The 13,015-nt window shown below is 49.6% G+C and overlaps 1 protein-coding gene across 1 annotated transcript in view; it reads left to right on the top strand.

The window, feature by feature from the left end:
• The window catches only part of PNPLA7 (patatin like domain 7, lysophospholipase), a 54,788-nt gene that overhangs the window by 27,819 nt on the left and 13,954 nt on the right, over window positions 1-13,015 (top strand). The window contains 3 exon segments of the mRNA XM_082400650.1: window positions 6,315-6,464; window positions 12,436-12,499; window positions 12,618-12,786. Coding sequence (XP_082256776.1) covers window positions 6,315-6,464; window positions 12,436-12,499; window positions 12,618-12,786 — 383 coding nt within the window.

Here is a 13,015-nt window from a genome sequence, read left to right as displayed (position 1 = left end):
GTTTGTAGTTGTAACGCGGTAAACATCAGTCTTGTCTTTTATGGTTTAGTGCTGTTTGTGCCTTGTTTAAGAAACATTTCCTTACTTTTGACTTCATAAGTATTTTTTTCTATATTGTTGTCTAAAAGTTTTATCGCTTCACCTTTCTTAGGTTTTAATGCAGATGGAATTAATTTTTGTGCAGGTGGCAGGGAAGGCCTTGGACTGTATATATCTTTGCTCACGAGGACCTGGCTGGCTCAGAATCGTTACTGGGAGGTCCGCGCTTTCCCCCGGGTCCGCTCTGTCTCTGTCAGAAGCCTGGCCTATCTGGGTCCTCGGCTCTGTTTCTCGCGTTACTTTCGGCACCCGCGCAGGGCAGCCGAAGCTCTGCAGCTGGGGCTGCCCTGCTAGGGCCCTAGAGGACAGGGGTCGGAGGCGTGCCACCCAGGCCCCCCAGCTCGTGGGATCCTCCTTTCCTGGCCCCCTGGGCAGGAAGTGGGGGGGTTTCATGAAGGTTTCGTCGTCTGCACACGCGGCACAACAGCACATCCCGACTGGGTCAGCCTTCGGGCCAACGCTGGGGGCTACACACACCTCCGGCCGCAGCGCAGCGGTCCTGATGCTGCCGCGAGCCAGCTGGCAGGTGCCGCCGCTGCTTTTCGCACAGAGAGGCGGAGGCTGGTGCGCTGACCCCTCCCCCGCTTGCCTTCCTCCTGCGGGACGGCTCCAGCCCACTGGGCTGCGTTCCAGGTTGCCTGTGGGCGCCAGTACGCCACCTCCGGCCCCAGGGTCGCCGCTGAGACGGGCGTGCTCGTCTTCCCTCCTTCGAACATAACTCTTCTTTTTGCTGTCAAGATAGGCTCTCTTGGATTCCTGCAGCTTCACTTTGACAGAACTGGGCATGGGTTTCTTTTTATTTATCTTGCACGGGACTCTGTGGGCTTCTTCAGTCTGTGTCTCTGAATCCCTTTTGGAAAATTATCGGCATTATCTCTTCAAACATTGCCTCTGTCCATTTCGTCTCTTCTTCAGAGACTCAAATGAGCATATGTTCTCATTTATCCGTTACGAGTCTAACCCTTTCTTCTTCATTTTCCATTAGAAAAGTCTTTCTACACTTGAAAGAAATAGAAATATCCATGTTTTTATTTAAGTTCACTAATTCTTTTAACAGCGTCTAGTCTGCCGTTAAACGTGGGATTGAATTCTTGAGTTTGGTTCTCCTACTTAATCATTCTAGCGTGCCTGCTTCTTGAATCTGCTGCCACGAGCCTGGCTTTCATGTGCCTTGCCAGTGTGCACCCGTGTTCCTGTGTCAGGTCCCTGCCTGGGAGCCCCTTTGTTTCCTTTGTTCCCTCTGGTCCTTGCTTGTGGTGTCTCGTCTCTTGCTGGACCTGGTTTTCCTTGGTAACTGCATGCTGTATGTAGTGCTTATTTGTAGAAGTTACATGAGACCTAAGATGACGTTATCTTCCTACAGAAAGGATTTCTCTTTGCTTTTGCCGGAAGTCTGGGCCAACCAGATGCCCCAAAGCTGGACTTCAGAATTCCTGTTATGCATAAAATTTTATTTATAATATTATATTTCATCCATCAATAAAATTTTTAGATTATTTTAGTTGACATTTTCTCAGTCCCATTTTAATAATCTTAAACTTATTTTTATTATTTTATTTTTTGTATTCAATAATTGGTTCATCAAGAATTTATCTATTTTTTCTCTTCTTATTCATTATGTGAAGCTTTAAACATGTAAAAAGGTAGTGGTAATAGCATGACAAACCCCCATTATTATCACCCAGCCAATAATCATCCACTCACGGCTGGTCTTTTTACAACTGTACTCCTAACCCCTCCTCCAATTATTTTCTGTCTGAAAAATTTCAAACACTGTATCATTGCACATCATCCTTCTCTAAAGGTTAAGGGCCCTGTTTCAAAACAGAACCACAATATCATTCTCACAATTCAAGTGTTGAAAAGGCCTCATGACATAATCCACCCAGCCAGTGTTCACGTTTCCTCAACTGTATCATGAAATATTTTTTTTCCCACTATTTAAAAAATTTTTTTTAAAGACTTTATTTTTTAGAGCAGTTTTCGGTTCACAGCAAAATGGAGAAGAATGTGGAGATTTCCCATCTACCCCTGCCCCTCCCACATGCACCACCTCCCCCGTTATCACCATCCCCACCAGATGGGACACTTGTGACAAGTGAGGGACCTGCCTGGACACGCCATCATCACCCAAAGTCCGTCGTCTACCTTGGGGCTCACTCTTGGTGCTGTACGTTCTGTGGGTTTGGACAATGCAGAGTGACATGTTATCTACTATTGAAGTTTCGTAGAGTAGTTTCACTGCCCTAAAACCCCCTGTGCTCTCCTGTTCATCCTCCCTCCCCCCTGCCCCCGGCAACTCCTGATCTTTTTTTTTTTTTTTTTTTAACTCCTGATCTTTATACTGACTCCATAGTTCTGCCTTTTCCAGAACGTCATAGAGTTGGAATCATACCGTGTACGTAGTCTGCAGCCTTTTCAGATTGGCTTCTCTCACTTAATAATTTGCATTTGTTTCCTCCCTGTCTTTTCATGGTTTGATGGCTCATGTCTTTTTAGTGCTGAATAATATTCCATTGTCTGGAGGGAGCAGAGCTTATTTATCCATTCACCTACTGGAGAGCATCTTGGTTCCTTCCAGATTTTGGCAATTAAGAATAAAGCTGCGAGGGGCTTCCCTGGTGGCGCAGTGGTTTAGAATCTGCCTGCCAATGCAGGGGACACGGGTTCAAGCCCTGGTCTGGGAGGATCCCACATGCCGCGGAGCAACTAGGCCCGTGAGCCACAACTACTGAGCCTGCGCGCCTAGAGCCCATGCTCCACAACAAGAGAAGCCACTGCGATGAGAAGCACGCGCACTGCAACAAAGAGTAGCCCCCGCTCACCACAACTAGAGAAAGCCCATGCATGGCAATAAAGACCCAGTAGTTGCAGCACATGGGCTCAGTAGTTGTGGCTCTTGGGCTCTAGAGCGCAGGCTCAGTAGTTGTGGTGCATGGGCTTTGTTGCTCCGCGGCACGTGGGACCAGGGCTCGAACCCGTGTTCCCTGCATTGGCAGGCAGATTCTTAACCACTGTGCCACCAGGGAAGCCCTGCGATCCTTTTTGAGTTAATTTTTTTGAAGGGTATAAGGTCTGTGTCTGGATTAATTTTTTGCATGTGTATGTCCAATTGTTCCAATACCACTTGTTGACAAGGCTTTCTTGTTTTTTTTTTTTTTTTAACTTTGGGTTTATTTATTTATTTATTTATTTATGGCTGTGTTGGGTCTTCGTTTCTGGGCGAGGGCTTTCTCTAGTTGTGGCAAGTGGGGGCCACTCTTCATCACGGTGCACGGGCTTCTCATCATCGCGGCCTCTCTTGTTGCGGAGCACAGGCTCCAGACGCGCAGGCTCAGTAATTGTGGCTCACGGGCCTAGTTGCTCCACGGCATGTGGGATCCTCCCAGACCAGGACTCAGACCCGTGTCCCCTGCATTGGCAGGCAGATTCTCAACCACTGCGCCACCAGGGAAGCCCCGACAAGGCTTTCTTTTCTCCATTTAATTATTGCCTTCCTTCCTGTATCAAAGATCAGTTGACTACACTTACTTATCAAAGATCAGTTGACTACACTACTTCCTGTATCAAAGATCAGTTGACTACACTGGCGGATCTATTTAGGGGTTCTGTATTTTGTTCCATTGACCTCTTTGTCAGTATTTCTCCAATACCCCCACAGTCTTGATAACTGTAGCTTTATAGTAAGTCTTGTAGTTGGGTAGTGTCAGTCCTCCGACTTTGTTCTCCTTTGGTATTGTGTTGGCTATTCTGGGCCTTTTGCCTCTCCATATAAACCTTACAATCAGTTTGTCAATATCCACAAAATAACTTGCTGCAATTTTGATTGAGATGGCATTGAATCTATAGATCAAGTTGGGAGGAACTGACATCATGACAATATTGAGTCTTCCTATCCTATAAACGTGGAATATTTCTCCAATAATTTAGTTATTCTTTGACTTCTTTCACCAGAGTTTTATAGTTTTCTTCATAGAGATCGTGTACATATTTCGTTAGATTTATACTTAAGTGTTTCATTTTGAGGGGTGCTAATATAAATGTTAGTGTGTTTCTGATCTCAAATGCCACTTATTCATTGCTGGTATATGGGAAAACAATTGACTTTTGTATATTAACCTTGCATCCTGTAACCTTGCTAACATTGCTTATTGGTTCTAAGAATTTTTTGTTGTTGTTGATCCTTTTGGATTTTTCTCTGTAGACGATCATGTCATCCATGAACAAAGACAGTTTTATTTCTTCCTTACCAATCCTTATGCTTTTTATTTCCTTTTCTTGTCTTATCATAACATTAGCTAGGACTTCCAGTATAATGTTGAAAAGGAGTTGTGAGAGAGGACATCCTTGCCTTCACAGAGCATGTCCTGGCCCTCTTCCCTGGGCTGTGTTTGAATGTTAACTTAATTCTCAAGGCCTTTGCAGTATTGCTCTGGTCTGCTGTGCTTGTGTGCTACCCAGAGCCAGTGTAAAGCCTGGCTGGTATGCCACACTGGATTCTGTTCTCAGAGCCTCTGCTGTGCGATCCTGGCCAGTTTCATGCATGGGCTGCTTGGGGGTGAAGCCAGGACTTCATACTAGATCTAGAGGACTCCCTTCTCCATCTCCCCTCTCTAGTGCAGGGGATGGAGAGTTGGGGGCTCCACCCCACTGTGTCTATAGCCCCATGCAGGAACTTGGGGCCCTGGAAAGCCTCCCTGGAGACAGCACCCAGTGCAGAGGGGGAGGGATGGACCCTGCTTGGCTGTCGGTGGGACAGGGCAGTGGCACGTCTACCCTTGCGGCATTAGTAGAATGGTCTTCCCACAAGTTGAGGTCCTAGCTCGTCTGCCCTCCTCTCCACGTCCCTCTGGGTCTCCTGAGAACTGTGTCCAGAGCCTCCTTGTAACTGGTGGCAGCGGTTAGGTGCGATATGCCGGCTCCACCTCCTTCTTGGTCAGAACCAGAACCTCCCACGTGCCTTTCTTAAAGGCTAAAAGAAAACTATCAGAAGCTGGCAGTAGAATTCCCCTCTGGTTCTACCTCAGACGGAGGGTTCTAACGTCAGAGGTCACTGGGAAAGAGCGAGAGGAAGGGGATTCCCCACAGAGAAGCTGCCAGAAAACCGGTGAAAAGGGGCCCCCTGGTGCCTCGCATGCAGCTGCCAGCTGGCTCAGAGCCCTCACTTTCTTTCCCTGCCCCCAGGTTAGCTCTTAGGGGCCCCTCTCTCTGCCTTCTGCAGCCCCTGCTCTGGCTTCTGGGTCAGGCCTTGCAGGGACCCACGCTCCATGCCTCAGGACCCACCGCTCCTCCCCAGGGACGAGACCAGCAGAGTCAGAAATGGATGCCCTTTTGGTGGAGCTGGACCTTCCTGCATGGCCAGTGCCTGCACCTGGCACCTGGCCGTGCCCTTCCTGGTCGGGAGGGTCTGTGCAGGAGCTGGGCTGGCACAGCGGCCAGCCAGGGGAGCCAGGAAGAGAGCCTTCGATGTGTTGGGGCCCCAGAAGACGGGGGTCTGGCTGGGACGTGGGCAGCAGGAGGGGTAAGGCTGCCCCTTCAGCCACCTCCATGAAAACAGGAGGTGCCACTTGCCAAGCAGTAACTTTGTGTTGGGAATGAACTTCAGCCGGGGACGCTTGGACGGAGGCTGATGAGCTCGTGGGCCCACGTGCCCGCTGCCTCCGTCCTGCTGCTGTGGGCTTCCTGGCCTCGTCTAGAGAAGGGGAAGCCTGTGGCCTCGGGGACAGGCACCCCAGGACCCAGCCCTGACCAACCATGGGTTGTTTTGTGCCTCACCCCGGGGTCTGGAAACCCCACGCAGACGAGGTGGTAGAAGGATGTCGATCTCCTAAACCTCAGGCTGTTTACTGTCTCTGGAGCGGTCAGTGGAGAACTCCAGGAAGGGGGGCAGGTCAGAGGATGGGCCCTCCCCTGGCCAATCCTTTCAACTCTTCGCGTTTTCTCTGGGCCTCACGGCCTTCTCTGTGTCTGTGCGTCTGTGTCCCCTTCAGTCGGCCCAGTCCTGGTGTGAAAACGCAAGGGCGCCACAGTGTGGTTGATAATTTCAGCGGGAAAGGCGGGGCTCTGGTTGTGGAGACTAGGGGCAGACCCTCGTGCCTGTTCCTCCTGCCCAGGCCTCGTGTGCCGTGGTGTCACCTCGAAACATCCAGGGACACTGAGACTGTGCCAGTGGCAGCCCGATTCCTCAGGCCAACGCACGCCCCTGTGCTCTGCAGGTCACCAGTTTGGGCTACATGCTGTAGGCAGCAAGTGGGACTCGGGGAACCCTGCCAGCAACCTCTCCACGGTGGCCGTCATGCCCGTGTCAGAGGATGTGCCCCTCACCGCCATCACCCTGGAGCTCAAGCACGCCCTCAGCGCCATCGGTAAGCCCTGCCCAAAGGCACCTGAGGTCCGGCTGGCCCCCCTCCTCCTCCTGCCTCTCATCCTTCCAGGTTCTCCTGAAAGAGCAATTAGTGTTGCCCGCAAGGCTAAACCCTGGGCAGGGGGTGGAGAGGGGTGCAGTGGTGGGGAGAGGACTGTCAGTGAGATGGGCGCCTCTGGACAGTCTTGATGGGCAAACCCTATCTCACAGGAGCTGGTGTGAGTCACACCGCACTGCTCCTACCAGCTGAACTCTGGGGCCTCCAGGGGCACAGAGACCCCTGCACCGCCCCCCGCCAGCGGTAGCCCATCCTGGGGTGTGAGCCTGGGGTGGGTGCATGCAGCTGCTGCACTACTCGGAGGGAACACCGCAGTGGCTGGGGGAGCTGACTGACCACGTGGAGAACACCCGCAGCTGGGGTCAGGCAGCTTCGGTCATGTTTCCAAGTTGCACGGCTGTTAAGTTTGGGGGCTCAAGAACAAGAAACTGAAATTCCTAAGAACTCTTGGGAATTCCCCAAATCATAAAGTATTCCATATTCTTAACACTTTATGTATATGTTTTTATATAATTGTGAGCGACCATAGTAAGAGACAATAAGTCAATTTTCTGAGATAGGGCTATCCTAAAGCTTTCAGGGGTGTCTTCAAAAATGATATAACAATAGGTGCAGTGAATGTTACATTACTATTATGGAACAATACATTGTGACAAGAGTATGTATCTTATTATGGCGAAAACGTGCTCTACCTGAAACAGACACTTGATAACAGAAGGCGTTAAATAAATGCCAAATGAAAGTGATTTATAAAATTGAAGATACTACTATAAATATTTAATATGTAAAAGTTATTCTCCAAGGGAAAATTTAAATCACAGAAAGCATTAATTTCCATTAGTCTTGGTCTTTGTTTTATAACAAATATTCTGGATGTAGAAAACATCATACATTTTTCAGTGACGTTGGTCAGACTGTCCAGGGCACACCCAAAAGATCTGCAGTTGCACAGTGGAGATGTGTTGATTCATAAAAGTTTATTCCCTTTTTTAAAAAAAAAAAAAAAAAAAAAACCTTTTATTTTGAAATAATGACAGATTCACAGGAAGTTGTAAACATAGTGAAGCGAGAGCCGCACACCACCCGCTGTCCCAGACCAGGGAGTTAGCGTCTGTGCGGTGCGCTGATGTGACACTCACATGTGTCCGTGCGCATTTCTATTTCTTCGAGGAACTGGGGATCTTGACAGGGATTGCACTGAACTGTTGGTGGCTTTGGGTGGCACTGACATCCTAGCAATGTTAAGTGAAAGCAGGCATCCTGCCTCGTTCCTGATCTTAGCGGGAAGCTTTCCGTCCTTCGCCTTCAAGTAGGATGTTAGCGGTCAGTTCTTCATGTATGGCCTTCAATATGTTGAGGAGGTTTCTTTCTATTCATAATTTGTTGAGTGTTTATATCATAAAAAGATGTTGAATTTTGTCAGTGCTTTTTCTGCGTCAGTTGAGATGATCATACTTCCCCCCCTTTGTTCTGTTAATATGATTTATTACATTGATTGATATTCATATGCTGAGTCATTCTTGCATTCCAGGAATAAATCCCACTTGGTGTGGTATGTAATCCTCTTAACACCCTGCTGAGTTTGGTCAGCTCCTCTTTCCTGAGGCTTTTGCATTGTCAAAGGCTCTTCAGTAGTTTCTCCTGGCATCTTGGTCCCACGGAGACTTCGGTACTGGTGGGGCGGGGCGGTGCTGGCCCCATGGAATGAGTTAGGAAGTGTTCCCTCCGAGTCAATATTTTTGGAAGAGTTCGAGGAGGATTGGTGTTAATTTTTCTTTAAATATTTGGTAAAATTCCCTAGTGAAGCCACCTCATGCAGGGCTTTTTTTTTTTTTTTTTTTTTAAACTGGTGCAGTTTTCTTACTGGTTATAGGTCTTCAGATTTCCTGTTTCTTCGTGCTTCAGTCATGGTAGGTTGTGGGTTTCTAGGAATTTGTCCATTTCATCCAGATGACCCAGTTTGTTAGTATGCAATTGCTCACTGCACTCTCTTGTATTGCTTTTTATTTCTGTAAAATAGCTCATGTCCCAATGTCATTTCTGCGTTTAGTAATTTGAGTCTTTTCTCTTTTTTTCTTTATTCCTCTAGCTAAAGGTTTGCCAATTTTATTGATTCTTTCAAAGAACCAACTATTGGTTTTATTGATTTTCTCTGTTTTCCTATTCTCTATTTTATTTATCTCTGTTCAGATCTTTATTATTTCCTTACTTCTGCTAGCTCTGTGTTTAGTTTGAGATTCTTTTTCCAGTTACTTAAGGTACAAAGCCGGTTGTTGATCAGAGATCTTTCTTCTTCCTCAAAGGAGGCATGTGTAGCTGTAAACTTCCCTCCTAGCTATGCTTTCGCTGTGTCCATTACATCCAGGAATGTTGTTATTTCTGTTTTCATTTCTCTCAAGATATTTTCTCATTTCTCTTGTGATTTCTTTGACCCATTGGTTGTTTATGCATGTGTTGTTTAATTTCCATATATTTTTGAATTTTCCAGTTTCATACCATTGTGATCAGAAAAAATGCTTTGTGTAAATCCAATTTTTAAAAAAATTTTTATTGGAGCATAGTGCTTTACAATGTTGTGTTTTAGTTTCTACCGTACAGCAAAGTGAATCAGCTTTACATATACATATATCCCCTCTTTTTTGGATTTCCTTCCCATTTAGGTCACCACAGAGCACTGAATGGAGTTCCCTGTGCTATGCAGTAGGTTCTCATTAGTTATCTATTTTATTTTATTTTATTTTTTTTAAGAAAGATTCCATTTTCTCTCATTTCTTTTTTTTTTTAATTAATTATATTTTAATTTGGTTGCGCCAGATCTTAGTTGTGGCAGGTGGGCTCCTTAGTTGCGGCTCAAGGGCTCCTTAGTTGTGGCATGCATGTGGGATCTAGTTTCCTGACCAGGGATTGAACCCAGGCCCCCTGCATTGGGAGTGCGGAGTCTTAACCACAGAATCTAACCACTGCATCAAGGAAGTCCCAGTTATCTATTTTATACACAGTATCGATAGTGTATATATATCAATCCCAATCTCCCAATTCATCCCACCCCCTCAACGCCGCCTTGGTATCCATATGTTTGTTCTCTACATCTGTAAATCCAGTCCTTTTGTTTTTTTTTAAGTCTTTATTGAAGTTGTTACAATATTGCTTCTGTTTTATGGTTTTGGTTTTTTGGCCCCGAGACATGTGGGATCTCGTCTCCCTGACCAGGGATTGAACCCACATCCCCTGCATTGGAAGGAGAAGTCTTAACCGCTGGACCACCAGGGAAGTCCCTGTAAATCCAGTCTTTAAAGTTCTTTAGGACTTGTCTTGTGGCCTAACATATAGTCTGTCCTGGAGAAAGGGAAGAGTGTGTGTTCTGCAGCTGGGCGGGTGGCCTTTCCTCTTTGTACATTTTGGTGAGTGTGCAGTGGTATCTTGTTTGGGCCTGAATTTGCATTTCCCAACAACTAAGAAGTTTGTTTGTTTACTGGCCATTGAGATACCTTCTTTTGCAAGTGCCTGTCAAGTTACCCACCCTTTTTATTGGTTTGTTATCTTTTCCTTGTTGATGGGCAATCTGGATACAGTCGCTTTATTGGATGAAAGTGTTGCAGATATCTTTCCCTCTGTGGCTTGTTTTTTTTATTCTTTTAATGATATCTTTTGACAAACATAAGTTGTTAATTCTAATATAGACCAATTTATTTATCAATTTTTTCCTATATTGTTACTGCTTTTTGTGTTTTATTGAAGAAATTTCATCCTGCCCCCAAATCATGAAGAGGTTCTTCTAAAAACTTTATGGTTTTACCTTTCAAGTTCACAATTCATTGGAGATTGATTTTGGTGATGATATGAGGTAGAGTCGGGATTCACTTTTCTGTAGGCTCTTCAGCTGACCCAGAGCCCTCACTTAGAAGGACTGGACTCTGCCCCGCGGTGCTCTTTTGCTGACAGCCAGGTGACCACATTTCTGGAGGGTGTTTTTATTTTTTATTTTTTTTGAATGTTTTTAAATTTTATTTATTTATTTATTTATTTATTTATGGCTGTGTTGGGTCTTCGTTTCTCTGTGAGGGCTTTCTCTAGTTGCGGCAAGTGGGGGCCACTCTTCATCGCGGTGCGCGGGCCTCTCACTATCGCGGCCTCTCTTGTTGGCGGAGCACAGGCTCCAGATGCGCAGGCTCAGTAGTTGTGGTGCACGGGCCTAGTTGCTCCGCGGCATGTGGGATCCTCCCAGACCAGGGCTCGAACCCGTGTCCCCTGCATCGGCAGGCAGACTCTCAACCACTGCGCCACCAGGGAAGCCCGAGGGTGTTTTTAGAGTGAGGATCTAGGCCAGTGGTCCTTTTCTTCCGCCTGTGAAGGTGTCCACCTCCTCTGGCTTCCAGAGTTTGCGAGAGAGGCCGTGTGACAGCCAGGCTGGCAGTGACTGTCCAGGCCAGATCTGTCCTGGAGCAGCAGCCGTGCCCAGCAGAGCCGACACATAAGTGCCTAGGAGTCACCCCGTGTCCACGCACTGCCCTGGACCTGCCCGTGACCTGGGCCCTAAGCAGACCCTCCCAGGGACGGGGTTGGTCACCACATTCCTGACTGGCTGGGGCTGCAGCCCGCACCTTGAGAGCCCAGATCACTGCCTCTGGGGGGCTCCACACTTTCCCGAGGGCCTCCTCAGAACCCTCCGAGTCCAGGCAGGCGGGCCCAGAGCAGGAGACGTGCACTGAGGGCCAGATAGAGCCCAGCCTGGGGTCCCCTGAGGACCTCAGGCTGGGCTCCTCAGTGTTCCTGCAGCCAGACATGGCCTGCCCGTCCCGCCTCGTCCTAGATGTCCAAGAGGTGGACGGGGTGAGCCACTGCAGTGCCCAGGAGTGCCCACCCTCGCAGGCACGTGAGGCATCAGCCCCGAGAGGACTCCCTCTCTCTGTCAGACCCATGCGGGGTGACCAACTCGAGCTTGAAGCTCTTCCCGGCCTGGCCCGACCTGGCCTGACCCCCAGAGCAGGACTGCAGCCCCCGGGGGACCAGCGCCCTTTGCCCCGAGCCCCCAGAGGAGATGCTTTCCCGCATCAACCGGCTTCTGCCATTTGAGTCAGAGCTGCACAGACGCACAGGTCAGTCCAGCCGCATCACAGGGCACCACCCTGTGAGACGCACCCTTATGCTTGTGCCTCCAGGAAAGCAGATGCTGCCAGTTAAACACAAGGCGGTGATTTCTTGTCTCTCGCCTTCTGATTACAAGCCCTCAGGGAAGCTCAGGTGTAAGTGCGGGTGTAAGAAGGAAGCCATGGGGAAGGCCCCGGCTTCTCCTGCAGCAGCGGGACTTCCGCATCCTCGGGGCGGTCCAGCAGCCTTCCTGACACTGAGGGCCGCTGGCCTCTCAGCTTTTGTCCCTGCCCCTGGCGGCCCTCTCGCATATTCTGGCGCTGGCCCTCCTGGCTGAGAGCAACTGTGTCTGTGTGGACGGCAGCTCTGAGACTCTGTAGCTGGAGGAAGCACGCTGATCCCAGAGACACGAAACGTGGAAACGTGTGCATCTGGACACTGGTGAGCCGCACCTGACTGGAGCCCAGCCAGCCGGGCTGCCTTGGGTTCGGGAAGCTGTCTAATCTCGCACTTCACAAGCTCGTGCTTCCCTGTCCCCGTGCACACACAGCCTCGGTGCTGCAGAGATCCAGCCCCTTCGTGTGCAGAGGAGGAGACTGAGGTCAGAGAGGCCGCGCCTCCCTGTACTGGGTGCAGCGCTTCCACCGGCACCCCTGCAGCCTCGCCTGCCCAGAGGGCCTCCTTCAGGGCCACAGGCACTTCCTCCTGAGTGCTGAAAGGCTCATTGCTTTCCAGAAGAGCAAACTCCAGGAGAAGGCAGGGCCTTGCTTGTCCTCCAGTGTGAGCTGCCAGCACAGTTTTCTGTATTTGGTGGTTGTGTTTTCAGGCCCTGCCCTGCTGCTGACCGGCGCCAACATAAAACAGCGCCTTGGCTCTGCTGCTGTGGACAGGCACGCCGGCCTCCACGTCGGAGCAGCCTGGCCGAGCCTGGCTTCCTGCTCTCAGTGGGTCCCAGCCCGGCCTCGAAATGCGCCCTGGCGTCTGCAGCCCTCTGTCTGTGCCTCCCAGTATCCACGAGTACCGGCTGTCCAGCTGGCTGGGGCAGCAGGAGGACATCCACCGGATCGTGCTCTACCAGGCGGACAGCACGCTCACACCCTGGACCCAGCGCTGTATCCGGCAGGCCGACTGCATCCTTATCATGGGCCTGGGCGAGCAAGAGTCCACGGTGGGCGAGGTGAGCCGGCCTGCGGGAGTGGGGCAGTGGGTGGTGGGGCCTCAGCAGGTGGGGTCCATGGCCAGGGCTTGCGGGGGGGGGGGGGGGTGGGCGGGCCGGGCCGGCTGCTGGGTTGGGCCAGGCAGTGGGCGTGGTCAGAGGGCTACAGGCTGGGCAGGTCTTGGCGGGAGGGGGGCCCCACTCTCTTCTCAGACCCCTTGTTTCTCTCTTTTCCTCTGAATGAAGTATT

Source organism: Balaenoptera borealis (assembly GCF_965194805.1).
Source record: "Balaenoptera borealis genome assembly, chromosome: 8".
Lineage (NCBI taxonomy): Eukaryota > Metazoa > Chordata > Mammalia > Artiodactyla > Balaenopteridae > Balaenoptera > Balaenoptera borealis.
This window is presented reverse-complemented; position numbering and strand designations above follow the sequence as displayed.